At 33.8% G+C, this 20,625-nt stretch overlaps 1 protein-coding gene across 4 annotated transcripts in view; it reads right to left on the bottom strand.

Moving 5' to 3' along the window:
- Window positions 1–5,691: 5,691 nt before the first annotated feature.
- Window positions 5,692–20,625, bottom strand: part of LOC126974680 (proton-coupled folate transporter-like) — a 29,902-nt gene continuing 14,968 nt past the window's right edge. Inside the window, exons 1-8 of one of the 4 annotated variants that reach the window (XM_050822280.1) lie at window positions 19,619–19,739; window positions 16,428–17,261; window positions 15,753–15,894; window positions 14,065–14,166; window positions 11,019–11,156; window positions 9,688–9,771; window positions 8,416–8,572; window positions 5,692–5,881 (exon numbers count right to left, since the gene is read on the bottom strand). In XM_050822280.1, the coding sequence (XP_050678237.1) occupies window positions 5,818–5,881; window positions 8,416–8,572; window positions 9,688–9,771; window positions 11,019–11,156; window positions 14,065–14,166; window positions 15,753–15,894; window positions 16,428–17,261; window positions 19,619–19,708 (1,611 nt within the window). In that variant the 5' untranslated portion in view covers window positions 19,709–19,739 and the 3' untranslated portion in view covers window positions 5,692–5,817. Of the gene's footprint in view, window positions 5,882–8,415; window positions 8,573–9,687; window positions 9,772–11,018; window positions 11,157–14,064; window positions 14,167–15,752; window positions 15,895–16,427; window positions 17,376–19,618; window positions 19,740–20,625 lie in introns of those variants that run through there. The other 3 variants (XM_050822362.1, XM_050822454.1, XM_050822514.1) reach the window with 3 other exon arrangements.

Below are 20,625 nucleotides of genomic sequence, written 5' to 3'. Positions count from 1 at the left end.
CCATGTCATTACGGTCTCAAAAACTGCGCAAACAAGCACATTCTAGAGTTCGCTTGGTCAAGGAAGAAAGTTTAAGAAGACCACTGACAATGAACACTATACATCCAGGTTAGGATGCTATCAGGTTATCTTTGACGGGACTCGAAAGAGCGGTTTTATATCTAAGTGTTGCAAAATTACCTAAATTTTAGAATGACCTTTCCATTGATGCGAGCAAATTTCCTAATATTATTTCATATTTGATCCGTTTATAAACATAAAGGGATTAGAGAAAATAAACAAAGAATTATTGAAAAAATCGCTGATAAATTGGAAGAAAAAGAGTTGAGGTCAAAAAACTTGGATTCAGAATTTATTCCGACTGCAGCATGATCCAAAAATCTTTATATTAGTAGGAGGCTCCTTTGCAAAGGATGCCGGCTAGATTATGGGTACCACAACGGCGCCTATTTTGCCGTGAAGCAGTAATGTGTAAGCATTACTGTGTTACGGTTTGAAAGGCGCCGTAGCTAGTGAAATTACTGGGCAAATTAGACTTAACATCTTATGTCTCAAGGTGACAAGCGCAATTGTAGTGCCGCTCAGAGTTTTTGGGTTTTTCAAGAATCCTGAGCGGTACTGCATTGTAATAGGTAGGGCGTATCAATTACCATCAGAAGAAATGAAAAAAATATTACGCGCTTCCGTAAAACCTACCTAAATAAAGTACTTAAATATATCTACATGATACTGTTTTTAATGTTTACATAATTGAATAGTTTCAACCAACAATGAGTGTGTTCTATTATATACAATGAAAATACACTAAAATATTATTAAATTGAATGATATTTACTTTCCAATTAACGGATGGACAGTACAATATTAAAATTAATTATCCTTTAATTGAAATATTAACAAACAAATTGTATTTTATAAAATGTCCCCAAAAATTATGATTTACAGTTTATGCATCTTTTAGACTGATGAGTATTAAAAGTGTTGAAAAACTAGTTTTACTTTTTTTTAAACTAGTTATTTAGTATTACTTTAGAGGCAAGAAACTGGTATTTTTATTTAAGTTTTCATGTGTTCATTTATTTATTCATTCTGTAATCTTACAGCGACACAGTTGGATTAATTAATATAAAAACATAGTTACTAAAATGGTCAAAAGTGGATTAAATAATACATGTTCATAAGATTACTGAAAAAAGGTTTGATATTTAGCTTCAATTAATTTAATTGTATTCATCCAAATATAATCGAAGCTTAATCCATTCAGCGGTCGATTAGAAAGGTCCTTGTTTAATGAATTCTGATTTAATTTAGTTTAACTGTGGGAAATACACGTTTGTGATGTTTATTGATCACCACCGCCTACACCCTCAGTAACACCAATACACCGGATCGTTGCTAATCTTTAGCAGATTGTTGCTATTTTTAAACAACTTCAAAAAAGAAGGAGGTTCTCAATTCGTCGGTATTGTTTTTTTTAATGTTTGTTACCTAAAACTTTCGACTGGGTGAACCGACTTTGATAATTATCTTATTTGAAAGCTGGTGCTTCCCGTGTGGTCCCATTGTAATTTGGTCCAGATCTGACAATGGCATCCATGAGAAAAATCATAAAAGTCTTAAATTTGCTTTACATATGTATAGCTAATTGGATGATAAATTTACGAATAACTCAATATAAAATTGAATTCTGGGGACGCGCCGCGGACTTTGAACGAGTTTGTCGCCTACAAAGGCGAGCCGTTCGCATACTAGTTGGTATACCGTCGGACCAATGCGTAAGACCTTTCTTCGTTTCACTAAGTATATTAACAATACCAAGCCTCCTGATACTACAGGTAGGCTTATACACCCGAGCTCACTTACACCAGTATAAAAAAAGAGGTGACACCAGACAGTACCAGCTGCGACACGCGAAACGCCTAAATGCAGTCCCACATAGCCTGGAAAAAGTTTCCCGCACAATACACTATATCACAAGCTTGTCAAATTTTAACACTTTTAAACATAAACTCACAAGGTGGCTCATTGAGCGCTCGTTCTACTCATATAATGAATTTATAAATTAATTAACGACGAGCCCTTAGAAATTCTTGATAGTACTGTGTTTCTAGGCGTAACAATTGATAAAAAATTCCAATGTGGACCTCATATAACTGCTCTGTCAACAAAGCTTAGTTCAGCTGCTTACGCTGTTCATAAAATACGACAACTGACTGACGAACCGACCGCACGTCTTGTGTATTATAGTTATTTCCATAGTGTCATGTCGTATGGTATCCTCATGTGGGGCTATGCGGCTGATATAAACAATATATTTGTGTTACAAAAAAGGGCAATCCACTCAATTTAATTTAAGGAATTTTATTAAAATTTTAATTTTAATAAAATTCCTGATGACTTAACATGCTTAACGCTAAATAGATTTAAATCTGATGTTAAAAGTAAACTAATTGAGAAAGCTTATTATAAGGTAGTTGATTATATTAATGACAAGAATGCTTGGTCCTAAAAATATCATACCTATATTGCTCTGAAGTGACCTTGATTAGTTTTTAATATATATGTTTGACATTAATGAGTGTAGTCTGTATCGATATTGTATAAATTTTAATTTAATTTGTAATGAATGACATTCGTATATTTTATATACATATTATTTGTATTTTTTAATAATGTCGTATAAATTATTATTGTAATTATTTGAAGTGAAAAAGTGTATTTTGAAATATCTACTTTCAATAAACTGTTTTTGATTTGATTTGAATAATTGAATTATTATGTTAAGTATGACGTGTAATAGTATTTACGAATAAAAACTTGAACTTGAACTTGCACCAACCGATTTTGATGATTCTTTTTTTAATGGAAAGGACATACTTCAAAGATAGTTTGGTGAGAGTTTGGTTAGGTTCTGATTACGGAATCCATGCCAAAGTAACGGAACTCTTCAATTAAGCGCTTACATTCATTGCTGCATTAAAGAAAATTGTATATCTGCACATATTTAGACAAGTTGTTAGTAAGTGTACTTCAAATTCACTAAATTCTAAAAAAATAAACAAAAAAACAACTGACTTCAAAAACACTATTCCAAAACAATAGATATAATGTACACTAATAAGTATAAAAAAGCGTTATTTTATACAATCTTATTCTTGTAACGATCGAGATTCGGCCGAGTATTTTAATTTTATTCGGAGTAGTATAATTTGCTCCTAAGAATTGAAGAGTTCCGTTACTTTGTCATGGATCCCATAGTCAGAATCAGGCCAAACTCTCGCCAAACTACCTTTAAAGTATTTATATCCTTTCTACTAAAAATCATCAAATTCGTTTGGCGTGATGTTGAATTTTCGTAAATTTGTCGCGCACATACTTATAGCAAATTTAAGACTATTATCGCTTCCCCCCCCCCCCCCAGTGGTCCCCGAATGTGCGGTTTTAAATAAACTTTAAAATAGGATATGATATCACTTATTGAAAACCAAAAATTCGAAAAACATCACCCTTTAGAAGTATGAAGAACCTGAGAAGAATATACGGAGCGGACGGTTTCATACAATTTAACTTTTAATAGCCTGAGAGCGGTCGCTCCATTTCCAATCTGTAGTTTCATTAAGGAAGTCATTTATATTATAATAACGTTTACCAATTTCGTGGGCTTACCAGAAAAATACGACAATGTGAACATCAAAAAATCACCTACATCGGCATAAGAGATCGGCAGTACAAACACAGGAGTAATCCTCCTCAGGTGTTAGAAGAATGTGTGAATGGTGCTGAGCACTTCTAAAAATACTTTGAATGATGGCTTCATTGTCTGAGAAAAGCAAAAAATATATCCTCTGGCATTCAAATTAATTCATATCAAACATAAGAATAAACAATCACCTTAAGACTGCTATTATAATACAAATTCCGGTTTTATAATTTGAATCCATCAGTAAAAAATGTCACTTATGATCTTTTAATAAATAATAAGGTAGTTATCTTAGTTTTTGCTGAGATGCATAATTAGAGACGATAATTAATAAAACTTATATATTTTTTGTAAGTTGAACGATGCGATCCGTCGCTCAATATATGTAATGTGATTTAGCAATAAAACATTTTGACAATCTCATTAGCCCACCGGTAAGAATTAGTCAATACATTACAAAATCAATGCAAAATTCTAAGAGACTTTTCAAATTGCTTCATAACAGTTTTTAAATCTTCACTAACATTTTAATCAATTCCACTGTCTGTAGAGTGAGACTGCAGAATTTATTTGTGTGTAACATCACGTTGTGCTTTACAGATTTAAATCTAGAAGTCTGATCTGGTCTATTCTGATTCTATTGTGGCAGTTGGAGCAAAATTTTTTTTATTGCCATCTTGTCCACTACATGTCCATTACATGTCCATACAGTAAGTTGTCTTATGGCACTTGTATTGGAAATGGCTTGCAACAGGACTGTCTGTTGTCAAAAATCGAATAATTAAGTATACCCATATTGAAAGTGGTGTTAAGAACATCTATGACAAAATGGAGAGCAGGGAGGTAATAGCAATAGGCCTGTAGTTTGCCGGATCCGAACTGTCTCCCTTTTTTTGGATCGGATGGACAAGGGCAGACTTCCATGAGTCAGGGACTACGCCTTTAGTATAAGAGTGCCGGAATAAACGCGTTAGCACCGGCGTTAACTCAGGGGCACACGTTGTAAGCACGATTGGAGAAATGCCATCCGACCCGCTCGACTTCCTGACGTCCAACAAAAACAGAGCTCGCCTAACAGTTTTCTGTCTGAACTGTACTTCAGGCATAGAGCTCTGACACCGCGGGATGGTCGCCGGTGTTTTTCCGTTGTCGTCAAGAGTCGAGTTGGAGGCGAAAAGAGTGCACAAGAGATCGGCTTTCTCTTTTGCCGTATAGACCAGGGTGTCATTCCTCATGTGCAACGGCGGTAGGGACGGCTGGTTGAAGTTACCAAGAGCAGCTTTCGACAACGACCAGAGCTTGCGTGTTCCAGTCGGGTAACTGGAAAGCTGCTCGCCGATTTTGACAACGTGCTTAGATTTTGCACGGGCGATCGCTTAAAGAATCTGGATACACGGTTATATTTATACTCTTTAAAACTTTACAGTTCGGATCCTTTGAGCCAAGCGCCGCAACCCAAACTCGGCGAGTCGCAGGTGGTCTGCAACGTGGGCGTCGGATCCTACACTCCTGATCAGGCTATCGTTGGATGTTCCTATAGGAGCGTTGACAGAGACCTGGTAACTATCGGGATGTGTAGGCAGCAGAAATTCTAATAAGGACGGCATGTGGCTATCCACATCCGGGAGCCGCGTTGGCGACTCAACCAATTGTAACAAACCATACGCCCACGCAATATTATGCACAGATCGCCCTGCATAATCTGTGGTACGTGCCCCAAGCCATTCGGCATTGTGCCCGTTGAAATCACCCAAGACTACGATTTCAGCGGAGGGGATGTGTGCAAGCACACATCAACACTTAAACACAAGGCTGTCTGCGGCGTCACAAGGTGGTGTTGAAGGTTCGTAATATCTGTCTATCTTGCTTTGAGACAGGCCTGAATTTATTTTAACATCAAAAAATTTAAATATTTCCTGTCATATGCTTAACGTTATTATTTATTTAAATATTATCTGAAATATACAGGTTAAATTTAATAAAACAAGAAGTTACTTCAAAAATTTTATATGAAACCAATATTTTTTCCTATGAGTGTACATCTCATTATATTGTCACTTATTCCTGATAGTATCACGGACTTTCGTCAACAATTAACTCATTCATATTCCATTGTATTACTTCTCTCCATCTTCAATCCGTTTTTGTTTCGCTTCACTTCGATGTTGAACAAACAGCCATCTGGAAATTGACATTTGTTTGTTAAACACTCATTATGTTTATTAAATACAAATTATTTGTCGCTTCAAGTTTATATTTGTACTGCATTTTGAGTACTGTTTTTATTGATACTATATTAGCAACGTTGTCTATGAATAGTATTCATACAAATCAAAGTGAAAAGAAATTTATGAAAAAAAATGTTTTTATAAGAGTAATAAATTTACATTATGCAACAATTTAATATACATTATATAATATAATTTTTTTGTTAAATATTAGTTGTTAATGATGTTAATGTAAATAACCAAGTAGGTAAAAACCTAAATTTGTCATAATTATTCTAAAAATACATATAATATTAACATAAGTTAATAAATAAAATATAAAAACCTGCCTGTGTAATTAATATGTTTATAATACGTACTAGTAATATAAGTAAATTATGTTGTATATATTTGAAATTAGGTTATTGTTGAAACAGCTAACATCGTGAGTGTCAGCTTCTTTATAGTTATAGCGGCGTGTGGGCAAGAGAAGAATATAAGAAATGAGAGCTATACGTATATAGAGTTAGTTTGATACACATATAAGTAATTAATGAAATTAGAGAGGATTTTTTATGAACATTGCCATATTCTTAAAATACCTCAATATTCCCCTTTTAAGACGCTAAGTTTCTAAATTAAATTAAGTTAATAAAATTATGCAACATGTAGACGGTTATTGCTCGATTCCAAAGCCCGTGAACGCTGGAGTGCCCCAAGGCTGTGTGCTATCTCCCACGCTGTTTCTTCTGCATATCAATTATATGTTGGACCACCAACATACATTGCTATGCAGACGACAGCACTGATGATGCCGTATATACGGGCCATGCAGGTCTCTCTCGGGAAAATGTCAACCAGTGCCGGGAGAAACTTGTATCTTCTATCGAGTCCTCTCTCGAGAAGGTCGCGGAATGGGGTAAGTTGAACCTTGTCCAATTTAACCCCCAGAAGACTCATTTTTGCGCGTTTACCACTAAAAAATCCCCATTTGCCGTATCACCGCTCTTCGAGAACACTTCCCTTAAAGCCTCGCCTAGTATCGGAATACTGGGTCTTGAAATCTCGACCGATTGCCAATTCCATGGCCATCTGGAGGGCAAAGCCAAATTGGCTTCGAAGAAACTGGGCGTCATAAATAGAGCACGGCAATACTTCAAGCCGGCCGACATTCTAGCGCTCTACAAAGCGCAGGTCCGGCCTCACATGGAGTATTGCTGTCATCTCTGGTCTGGCGCACCCCAGTATCAGCTTGATCCATTTGACCGCGTGCAACGCGGAGCAGCTCGAATTGTCGGGGACCTAGCGCTCTGTGAACGGCTGGATCACTTGGCGTTGCGTAGAGACGTCGCTTCATTGTGTGTCATCTACAGCATTTATCACGGGGAGTGTTCCGAAGAGCTGTTCAACCTGATTCCTGCCGCCGAATTTCACCTTCGCACGACACGCCATAAGTTACGATATCATCCCCACCATATGGATGTGTGGCGGTCCTCCACAGTGCGGTTTTCAAGGAGCTTTCTTCCTCGTTCTACGAAGCTGTGGCATGAGCTTCCTTGTGCGGTGTTTCCGGGACGATACGGCATGGTTACCTTCAAGAAAAGCGCGTACACCTTCCTTAAAGGCCGGTAACGCTCTTGTGATTCCTCTGGTGTTGCAAGAGAGTGTAGGCGGCGGTGATCACTTAACACCAGGTGACCCGTACGCTCGTTTGTCCTCCTATTCCATAGAAAAAAAGTAATATAAATAAATATAGTTCTTTGAATTACAAATTAAATGTTTGCTTATGTGTTTTCGTAAAAATAACGAGTTATGAACGCACCTCCATTGATGTTTGATTTGACAGGACCACAGAGTACATTTTTTTTAATTCTTTCTTGCGAACAGGCTATAGCCCGGGGCCTTACTGCATCGTCGTTGGTATTTTCATTTTTCGTATTTATTTTCAGTATTTTGTTTTCCAAAAAATTCCAATAAAGTATTCTCTTCATCTTTAAACAATATTTTTTTTTCTTTTCTATGTTTTCACTATTTTTTTAAATAAGCTATCCAATTTAGGTTGAAAGAACACCTCATGGTACGAATGAATGAACGAACTAATTCAGTTTGCGATTCAGTTGATATTATTCTTGACATTCAATTGACATCATTGCGATTTAATCAGTTGATTTAACGTCAACCTAAATTAGATAGCTCTAATCACGTCGTGGTACGAAATAGCAAAGCAGTTCATTTCAGGTTGTCAATTGAATCGCAATAAGAGTTCATGGTAAGCCTGCAGGATAGAGAATTATAGCAAAGATAGGGGAGGCTTTTACTCCAATTTTATTTCATTTGAGGAGGCTTTTTCTGTATTAAATCAATAAAAAACAACTATACTAACCTAGTTATTAGTAGCAATCTTAAATTCTAGCTTATACTTACACATAATTGAAATGTAAAAATTATTTCGGAATACAAAAACTTTATAATATTAAAAACTAATATAAGAAAGTAGAGCTTACTTACAATAAGATTGAAATAGCTGGTATAGTCATAATGGCACTGAAGATGTAGACAGCTCCAGTAAATATAGATATAGTTCGGGAGTAGAGCGTAGAGTATGTTGGATCGAAGAGTAACGCAGCTAGAGTCTCTACCAAACTGAACAGGGAATTCATCTTACCTGCGAATATTATATATTTAAAAATTAAATAAACATTTGACTGTATTCAAATGAAATAAAACTCATATAATAAATTATACGTTGATTGGTAAATGCGCTTGTGACCGTGCAGGGTGCAAACCTCTATATGTGGCCGGATGTGCACCAATTAATGTTTTCTCGCTCTATTCGTAGATAACAGATTTTAAGAATCAGTACCTACTATACCAGACAGGCGGAATATTTTCGAAGACCGTTGATATTACAAATCATTTTTTACTTAATCTTGAAAGAAAAAGCAAGCATTGTTGACTCACTTTTAAACTTTCCAGCATTATATATTGGAAACCCAAGGTATATCATTACATCACCTTTAAAGATTTCACTTAAGACCTAAAATGAGACAATTAAGTATACATGTTATCAATTAATCAACAGAAGGGCAAAAAATCACCGCTTCTTACTCATTTAAGAAAACAATGAACCGAAGAGATGTAATTTAATATTTTGGACTGTGGCAAAACAGTATTCAATGATGCACTGTTATGGCGTTCGTTTGATATGTAATGAATGTGCGATGAACTTCGAACTGAAGTTCAGTAATTTAGCTTCCAAACTTTGTGTAATTCAGAAGTCCTAACAAGTACCTATTATTGTATATCAAAAGAGTTTCTCTGAACTTTTCGTATTAGAAACTTGGCTTTGACTAATTCATAAAATCATTAAAATAAAACTGCATTACTATTAAAGTAAAAAGACCCATGGGGAGTACCTGTACTGTATTTAAAAAATTACATTATTTATATATTATGATGCTTACTTTACAGTTTCACATGGTTAGTGGTTGACAGAACGGAGGCTACACCTGTCCAAGTTGTGGTCGTTCATCAAGTTAAGTATAGCTAAGGATTGGGGTAAATAATTGAAAATTATATTTATTTTTTAATTAATTTAAAAATATATAATTTAGATACATTTGATACTAAATTATGCAATAATAGTTCATCTCTTCATCTATTTAATAAAGTTTTAGTGTTAACATACTCATGTTAATATCAAATACCAAGCAACATTTCTAGAAATATATTTTCTTGTATGAAGTTTTATTATTTTGTATGAGTGTAAAGTATTCTTACCCATTTCTTCGTCTCGAACCAACTTTGAAGCCATCGACCTCAGAGACGTGAATGTTGTTGCGTTCAGAATTTCAACGATCGGAACTGAAATATATATTAATATGTCGCCACATACCCTTTGTAATGATGAAAATACCTTTAAAATATGACACTACATATTATTTTATGCTGAATCAAGAAACATTACAATAATTTTCCAGTGGGAACACTTCGGATGCATAAAATAATCGTAAAAGAAAATTGGGTGGAATACATAACAGTGAGGCACCAAAACAAGCTGGTAAACGTGTAAATACATAGCTCCACGCATACACTTACACTAATACAAGCCGATCGGCCGCCATTATGAGATTTGCCATCGTGTGTGACAGATCAGTTTGCGTCGCAATAAAATATTTTAAAAAATGCCGTCCTGCGTTGTGAAAAAGTGTAGAAACAATAATATAAATGTATTTGTGGATATATGATTATTTAAGGGAGAAAAAATTGTGTAACTGGTATACCCCGTAACTGCACATACACTAGCGTAAAGATGCTTCACTCGCTAATATCACGGCGCGGAGTCCTACTTTTTTTACTAGTCCTTGGATGTAATCGGCCATATTATTTCATGGAAGAGGACGATAGTAAACATACATAGGGGTCACCTGATGGTATTGTAATACCAAAGGAATCCCAAGAGCGTTATAAAGTGTCAAATAAACGTTCATAGACAAATTCAAATACAATTCAAGTTTAATCAAATAGGCTTTTAAAGTAAGCGTTTTTGAATTGTCATTATAAATATTTAATATAACTAATAGAATATACCGTATGTTCGCTTATTTAGAGCTCGTATGAAGTACATACAAGAAACTTAACGGCCACTTTTTTAAATCAATGACTATTTAATAATGGATGTAATATACTTACAGAACAAATTAGTATCTAAGGGCTGAATCCAGTGTAATATGAATCGTGTTCCAAATTAAAATTTAAATATTTAATATGACATAAAAAGTAATTTTTACTTGTCTTATCTTTACGTTTTGTCTTATTTATACGTTGTAAAAAAGGTAATAATATTAGAGATTTTAGAAACCCACAATAATTATTAAAAATAGTTTTTCAAATATATTTTACTATATGATATAATAATATAGTATTAATGACAGAGATAAGAGAATACCTTATATTAATAAGTTTTGTACTGTGTTCATTTTGTTTATTACTTGTTAATTAAGTAGTGGCTAGGGAAGTTGCGAGATATTCCAGTTCAGACAAGTGTCATAAGATAACTTACAGAGTAACCTCGGCCTCTAAAACTGTTAAGATACTTTTAATAAACATACCCATAAACATTTCAAAGTCGGTCCGTACAAAAGCAATATACACGGATCCAATCAATTTACTCGTGATTGATATAAGCGCCAGAGTACTGTCGTGGTAGCCCCAACGTTTGCTGAATATACTGATTGAGAATAAAGCTCCTGGAAAATTAAATTGCAGAGATTATTAAATAGCAATTTTACCGAAAACCATCTTTTGTGCCACTCATTAACACAATAGTGTACACCCAAACTATAGATTGGCCTTCCTTGCGCAGTGCTTCTAGGACAGTACGTTACGGTACCTTCGACAAAAGCGGGTTCTTTGAACCTCGCAACGGTTGCATGCCCCGGTGGTGTTGCAAGAGATGTGGGCAACGGTGATCACTTCACGGTTTGTGTCCTCTTCGGTCATAATAATAATAATAACAGATCTTCATAAAAACCGATCTTTTACAAGACGGACACGCACTTATAGAGTTGTGTTCAATTGTATAAAATATAACACTTTGTTATTTTTTTTTATTTTAATGTTTTTATTTGAATGGCGCCTGTATTGGGATTGTATACGGGCGTACGGATAACAAAATGGAATCTTAGGGCTCCTACTAAATCTCAATGTGAATCTCAGTGTGAAAAATCTCGGGAGATGAAGATAGCACCTAGAACCATATTGCATATTTTTAAAGATGACTTAATACTTGCAGCGTATAAGAGACGTAGTGGTAATTTCTGATATTACCACTACGTCTGATATCTACGTAATTTCTATTACCAATTATCATATCTGTAATTTATGATAATTTAAAAAAGAATTGGGTGGTAATATCGAAAAAACTACTGAAGCGCTACGCAAAGGGAGGTCACAGAAAATTTTGTTTACGGATAAGATTTTTTGAGAGACAGTATTTATGCTCAAAGCTCTAAGGAAGCTTCCCAATTAGTCAACAGAGTGCAACGTGGGCACTATGCGACTTCAGTGATGGTTTGGTGGGGTATTAGCTATGAAAGAGCGACTGAGCCACACTTTTATGAAAAAGGTATCAAAATATCAGCACAATTGTATCCAGATACCATTCTTAAGAAGGTGATGAAGCCTTATCAACACCATGTTCAATAAACAAGAATGGTCCTTCCAGCAAGACTCAGCGCCGGGTCTAAAAACCCCGGTTTACGCAGTTTTGGTTGGAAACGAACGTTTCGGACTTCATCAGAGCTGAAGATTGGCCGCCGTCTAGTCAGTGGGCAGTAGTCTATGGGCAGTTTTTGAGAGTACTGCTTGCTCTAAACGCCATGATTTGGAGTCCCTAAAATTATACGTATATTGGGAGTGAATAATTTTCCCATGGAAACGTGCTTCTATTGATAACTGGCCTCAAAGTTTAAAGGACTGTATTGCAGCCAATGGAGACCACTTTGAATAAGATTTTTATATATTTTTATATTTATGTAATAAATGTAATTTGCAATAGAAAATTCTTTTTTCTTTGTTTCAGTATTTATGTCAAGACTAGGTATACTATATTATTATTGGAACAGCGTCTGTCAGGTCAGATAGTATATAATAATTATCTAAAAGAAAATCGTTTAAAAAAAACGGACTTTAAAAAACTGAAAAGTATAAAATAACTTAATTAAGACTAATTTAATACGCCTAATACCTATAAAATACAACCTATTGGTAAGGTTTAATTCGGTGCATGCCCACTTGGGTTGTTTGTTCTAGACGAAGCTATCCTGCTTAAAGTCGCGCGCGGTGAAGGTACCTGCTATTATATTTGGCTTAGTACCGCCTTCAAACCTACTAGAAACACTAAATAAAGTGTCTGTAATAGGTTGTTCTACAAACTACAGTAGGATTTCTCTAGATTATATCAGGTAATGTAAATTATATTAGGAAGCTATGTAGGCCTATGGGTAGGCCTATGAAAGGTGTCGCACGCCTTAAATAATATAGAACCCAAGAAACGGAAACGGGAAAAGAGGAATCGACTCCGTAAAGATGCTGTTCGAAACTTTATTTCACATTCTTTTGAGACCCTGAAATTTCGTTAGGTATGAATTAGAGGTAAGAATTACATCTAAGGCCCACTTATCGGGACACGGGTTAAGTAATACTCAGTAATAATAAATAATCAACCTAAATGAAAACTCCTACAAAAGTCGTACACAAAATATAATTATGTCCACGTAAACAAAATATTCATAAAATGAAAAGTATTGGGCCAAATTATGTCAATTTTTGACCAAATGGCAAACATTCCGCATTGAAAAATAAAATAATTATGTAAATCGAAACATAAATCTCAGCATAAAAAATACCAACAGAATTGAGAGCCTCCTCCTTTTTGAAGTCGGTTAATGAATATATACTGGCTTAGCATGAGATTGCATACTATGGCCGCACACAGGTGACGCGAAAGTGACAAAATTCGATGAAAAAATATTTATCAAGCTTGTGTTATAACAACAACTATTCTTCTTCGTTTTCATTTACTTGCGGGGTCGGACCACAAGTCACTCCTGTAATACCCGCTGATTTTCTTGATTCTATATCGTATCGATTTGCCTATAGTCTGAATCATATCTTACAGTATTTGTTCATTGTGTTCATTTAAACACTTGTTTTTCAACATCAAAAGACGAACAAAAATATATGGAAAAAGGTAGCCTACCCGACATATTTAATATACCATTGGAAAGGAAACGAATATCGGAGATATTTGTACAGACAATCGAGACCAGTGAGCTGGTAAATAGTTGTCTCCATGAAATTTTCTTTCCTCGACATAAATTATCTTATATTGGGTCATGTAACTAGATGCACTGGCTCATTTAATGATAATTTAAATTATCACACAGTCACTTAACGAATTGTTAACGAAACGTTAAATGCCTATAGCGATAGAGTATTCCTTGCACTAAGAGACTAAGAAAACGAATAAATATGAACACAATTCTCATTTTTCAACTCGATTTAAAATAAACGTTACTTTAGTAATTTTTAATTTAATTAACCTTTAATTTAAATTAATAGTGCATTGTAATGTATCGAATCTATTATGCTTACCTAGAGAATGTGTGATGATGCTGTAAGTGGAGTAGAGGCTGAATTTCAAAGCATCCCATTTCAGTCGATATCTCACAAACATGTACGTGATTATTCTCTCGCCTGCCAAACGAAAATGTGTTTAACACTTTTGTTATAAAGCTCAAATTGTTATGAAATGATAAGTGAATAAAAATCCATTGAATTCAGTTTTCCAGCTAACACTGAATGTTTAATGAAATCGGCAATGTCCTCTTTGTATGCATCTAATGTTATTCCTTTGGCGAATATTAACATTTTATTTTGATATCCAAGCTTTGAATAAAATTACAAAATATAAGAGATTATTATCACTTTGAAGTTATATTTATTATGGTATATTTTGAACACGTACACAATGTTAATGTAAAATATGTAAAGTAACAGGCTAAAAGAAATTACGTACAATATCTTAAAATTATCCGTTTCGTAACTCGATCGATTGTTCGCACGAAGAACCAGGAGTTTCCATTCAGCTTAGAGGCAAATTCAAGAAACTATAACTTCTTAGGTCTTCAGATAAAATTACACTAATAAGTTCAAGGCTGAACGTGTCTTTAGTATCCTACTACATAATATGATTTTTTTTCTGATGATATTTTATTTATCGGCGACGGCTGTCATGTCATGATAAGTTGTTGAAATTGTCTTAATGTCTTGCAATACCAAAAGAGAGAGAAAGTGTTAACATCTGATTCAAATCAGAGATGCGTCTCTAAATAATAAATAGAAATGAAACAATTATTTCAAACTCCTTATTAGTAGTCCAAACTAATTTGGACATTTACAAATCCATTATAATAGAAACTGACATTCATAATGTAACACGAGGAAAAAAACAAACTTGTTATGCCTACTACTCGCGTGGGTCGAGTTAGTAAGTATTTTGTTGGGCGATGTATATGCTTCTACAATATGATCCCAGAAAATGTACAAAACAGATGTGTTACGAAAATTAAAAGAATTGTTAAAAAACTATTGTGTTGGGAAAGGTAAACGATTTTCTTAATGACACCACGGACTGGATAAAGCGAACACCCTCAGGCTCTTTAATTATAAATGTTTATTGTACGATATCACATTGTAATCCATATGTTTATATTAATAAAAAAACTACGTTTAAAAAAACCAACTTCAAAAACTGAAAAGTATAAAATAACCAAAAATTTTATTTAATACACCTCTTATGCAAACCTTTACCTTTATTATTTATAAAATACTATTATTTGTATGTGCTACCTATTTTAAGGTACCTAAGGTTTTAAATCTCAGAGTAATCAGTGTACATACATAAAAAAAAATACCGATCGAATTGATAACCTCCTACTTTTTGTAGTCGGTTAAAAAAAGCCCGCTGAGTTTCTTGCGCCCATTTTTCTCAGGTCTGAGGCAGTCTCTTTGAGTGGGTGGTAGTTTTTAACGTTCAATAAGCGATCTTGAATACTATTTTGTATAAAAATATTTGAATTTGAATTTAGTACTGTATAATGATAATATTTTTAGCCACCCTTACACATATTAAACTCGTGCTAGCACTCGTTTGCCATAGTAGAAGACAAAAATTTATAGAATATGAAAATAATGGTATGAAAGATTTTATTGAAATGTTCATAATAATTTAATATGTTAGTTAATAATGTAAAAAAATACTTTTGAAACATCGTACTCACCATGGTTCGGACCATATATGATTGCAACAACTGACAGAGTAAGAATAATTTTGGTTCGTAGATTTCGTTCCCTTTTCTTATAAGTAACAGCAACAGTCTCTTTCACTAAAGAGAAAACTTCAACGAATTTGAAGGGTTTCTGCTGAAATGTTCCGATATAAAACTTAAGATCTTCGTTCACATCGGTGTTATTATGTTGAATAAAATTAGTACAACTTCAGCGAAATTATAAAATGCTGTATCGATTAGTAGTTAGTAGGTAATTTTCTATTTAGTAGTTTATTATTAGATTATTATAACTGTATTCTTATAAAGAAAGTAATAAATCTGAATAAAATTGTATTGAAACAATGGGAAAACAAAAAGATGAAGTTAAAATTCAATAAAATACCAAAAAAAATGATATGCAGGGAGCAACGGAACGAATAAATGAATAAAATATTTTAAAGCGGTATCATGATATATTTGATAACAGTTACTATAATATGTTAGTAATGCGATAGGTAACATTGTCATGCGCCCGCTACCCCAGAACCTTAAGAAGTAATATCACATGAGCCTGTTATAAGATCAGACGCCCACATCTCTTTATTCAAACACAATAGTTTTGCTGTCTTATGGCAGGAATAGTAATAATTAAAGTAATAAAGTACATTATCTTCATTAAAATCTTACCTTTTCAGAGATTTTGTTTCCAGGTTTTGTGTTTTTTTCTATATAAATACATCCATATGTGATTGTGATCAAATAAATGACAGCTGAAATTAAAAATATTCCGTAATACCCCCAGAGGCTTAATAGTATCCCACTCAACGCAGTGCCAACAGGAATACCAGCAGTCATACACAAATTAACTAATCCAACACGAAAAGTTCTTGTTTCTTGAGTGGTCACATCACTTATATAGCTGAATACGCCGAGGTAGACTAACACCCATCCCCCAGTTATAGCAGGGAAGAAGGCTTCTAAGAACATCGTGACTTCCACTGATATTTCATGGAAGAAATATGTGCTCAGAATATTTGTCACACAGACACACAACTCACCACAAATAGGAAGGAGAATACAGATCTTTCTATTCCCTGTTCGATCACTCCATGCACCCATGAATATTACAAGTATTGTTGGAAGAGACGTCTGTACTACGCTCTTCCATGCTTCTATTGAGGATATCACTTTTTGTACTTCTGCTTCGTAAAACGTCAAATTGCCCCTTTTTAGCAACAATGCATCACATATTTCATCATCAAATCCACATTTAACCCTACACGCTTTATCTAAATTGAGATTCTGTATTGCAAGTCTTGCTAGCATTGATGGAATTACAAGACCAGCAAGGATTGGTTCCACTGTGATATTTGATTTGATACGTTTTAGCTTTTCAAAAAAAAAATCTTCATCTTGATGTGTATGTTTTGCTTTCTTCCTGTCATCCAAAGGTTCTTCTTCTTCACCGGGTTTTTTTAAATCTTCAGAGTTCATGACTTCATACAGTTCGTCTGGAGTTGCCTTTAAAATAAGTATTGTTTAATAATTATGACAGGTGTCAGATTGGAGCTATCTACATCTCACACATGTTTGTGTAAATCAATTGTGAAATAATTATAAAAGTAAATGAGAAGAATGATAACGAATGTAAGTATCGCAGGAGTGTATTTTTATTACTAACTACAGCTAAGAGTATGTAATGGTTAGAGGATTGTATTAATTATAAATGATTTAGTTATAAGCACACTTAATTTAAGATCTACCAATTATGTAATTACGTTTACACAACACTTCATAAAAGTCAACAAAAGCCATAAACATATTAATGTTGCTATGAATTCTTATATTGGTACGTAAATTGAATACATTCAAACAACTAAGATCATGATGCCGATTTTTTTCATATGATACGTATCTTTTATAATCATTAAATATTTAATTGCGGAAATATTAAAATTTTTGTAAGAGTATGATTCTAAGAATAAAATATGATTTTTATTACGTATATTAATTAAAAGTATATATTATCTACTCTATAACCAACGCTTGAACTAAATTTTGTTGTTGAACTAATATATATTTTTATACACTATGTGACAAATAGTTTTAGTAGTTTACTTTGTATAATATGTTTAAGATTAGGGAATTGTAATAGGAAAGGGCATAATATTTTATAAAACTGTTGGGAAGGGTTTCCTGAGCTAGAGATGTTCAGTTGTTAAAATAATAATACTAATTCCTTTTAATAAAATATAATATCTGAACATAGCAATTATTATCAAATTAATAAATACTAATTGAGGACATACTGTGTGTGACTTATCATTACAGTAATAATTAGTATTTATACAGGGAGTTTGTTTAGCTACTATATCAGTTCGTGATAATGGTACAATAATATGATTGTAAATTTAATTGTAGCAACTTATTGTACCTACTGCTATTATTGTCTGCGCTGGCTTTGTTTTGGATTAAATTATTAGTAACAAGGCTACCTTATTTTATTGCGACGAAGAAATAACATAATTAAGGTTTAATTATTGTATTGCTGTTGTTTTCTGCGATACTGACAAAGTACTTTCTTCTAAAACTTCGAACTTCACTTGTGACTTTATTAATATATATATCAAAGACATGGGCATACGTAGACCACGTGTTAGATTGCATATAATATTATAATTAGAATATATTATGATCACTTTTTAGCTTCAGTATTTGTGCTTCAGCTTCAACTTCAATATTATTACTATTATTTAAAAAAAATTACATAAGACCGCGTGGGAGTTGCGTATGATTAAATAATGTTTTTTTAGGTTGGCAGTTTTTATTATTGTAATGTTTCCCTGCGAGATTCAATCAGAAATGATTAGATCAGGCAGGGCACATAATTCGACGGACAGATGCCGTTGGGGAAGTCCTTGAATGGTGACCATGTACCGGGAGACCTAGTGTTGGTGGGCTTCCCATAAGATGAACCGAGGATCTAGCCAATTTCGCCGGAACAGGTTGGATGAGGGCAGCACAGAACCGATCGCCATTGTGATCTTTGGGGGGAGCCTCTGTCTAGCAGTGGACGTCTGCCGGTTGAAATGATTATTATGATGATTAATTGATTAATCGGACAAAAAAAAATTAACATTTGAATGAAACTTTAGTATAATATTATATTTTTATGTCAACTACATTGAAACTCTCCAACTCTGGCTCAATTGATAGTTCGTTAAAACAATCGCCTAGTACAATGTTAATGCTCCGCCAATACATTCGCTGAATTAACACTAAAGACCACTCCATATGTGGCCGGACCTGAATGTCGGCCAGCTTGAAGTATTGCATGATCTATTCATGACGCCCCGCTTCTTCGAAGCCAATTTGGCTTTTCTTTCATAAATTTTGGTTATAAAATATAATTTGTGTAAATAGTCCCAGAAGTGATGATATCCCTTATCAAAAATCCCTTAAAAAATAGCAAATTGTTTAACCTTGTCATATTAAGATGTCAGCAGGAAGTCATCACTTTGCAAGCGGTACTTTTGATTGGTGATTGTTAGTTCCTGCCTAGACTTAGCGTCGTTATGACGTGGCCTGTTCCACATCAAAACACGCAACATATATAGACTATTAGTTTTTATTATTACCAGTAAAAGGTCAGGCTTTAATAATAGTTGTTACTTTCACTAACAGTCTTAAGATACTACGTGCTGTTATATTAATGACAGTATAGTAGAATTAATGGAGGAATCCTAATAGTGTCCGGTCCAGTAACGAATTTAAAAAAAAAAGAAAATTTACGAATTTTTAAATTAAATTTGAACAAAGGCTTGTCTGAGTTTAATATTCGTATTAAATTAAAAAAAAAAATATTAAAGATAAATGACCTTTTCATATCTTGCTATTCGTGTGCATTCAGTTTCCTTTTGCGAATTATGTGGTAGTGGTGGCAATAACTGATATTTCACACTTCTCATGGCTAACTGGCACTTGAATATAATCTTCACCAATTCTTAGCTGAATCTGTAATATTTTTGCATAGGATATGTAACCTAGATATCAAAGATTTTTAATGAAGTCAATTTTAAAAGCTTTTGATCTGTTCTAATAATACCCAGGCAGCGCTGAGAAGTTTAAGAATGATTTTAAGTATATTACTATAACAGACAAAGTCGTAATATCACAAATATATATTGTACAAATAACAATCATATTTATTACCTTAATGAAACAATATAACGATAATGGTATAGAAACAACGAAAGTCTATTTTATGTACCATTAAGTTTGTTAAGTTAAAAACCACTGCCATTTTCGTAGGGAATTCAAAATTTAAGGATAATTATATACTTATATAATTATATACACTTGCTTCTATCCTTACAAGCCTCACGTGCTTCCTCTACATTCGTTACTCTTTTCATACATGCTCGCCGGTTCCGCTTCGGATCAAATTAAAATTCAAATATTTTTATTCAAACTAGGATGTGAATAACTTATTGAAAGTCAAAAAACTACCACCCATTCCAAAATGAATGCCTCAGGCCTGAGAAGAATGGGCGCAACAAACTCAGCGGGCTTTTTTTTTCATCAAAAATATGTTTTACAATTAAAGTAACATTTACAAAGTAACAAAATAACATTGTACAATTAAACTTATTATTTAATAGCCTCAGGGCGGTCGCTCCATTCCCAATCTGTGGTATCATTAAGAAAGTCATATATGTTATATGTAACCTTTACCACACAAACGTTTTTTAACAATTCTTTTGAATAACGTAATACTTTTGTTTTGAACATTTTCTGGGATTCTGTTGTAAAAGCATATACATCGCCCCACAAAAGACTTGTTAACTCAACTAAGTCGAGTAGTAGGCATTATAAGCTTATGTCT

This window comes from Leptidea sinapis, chromosome 1 (genome assembly GCF_905404315.1).
Source record: "Leptidea sinapis chromosome 1, ilLepSina1.1, whole genome shotgun sequence".
Lineage (NCBI taxonomy): Eukaryota > Metazoa > Arthropoda > Insecta > Lepidoptera > Pieridae > Leptidea > Leptidea sinapis.
Note: the sequence above shows the minus strand (reverse complement) of the source record. Positions and strands in the feature narration are given on the sequence as shown.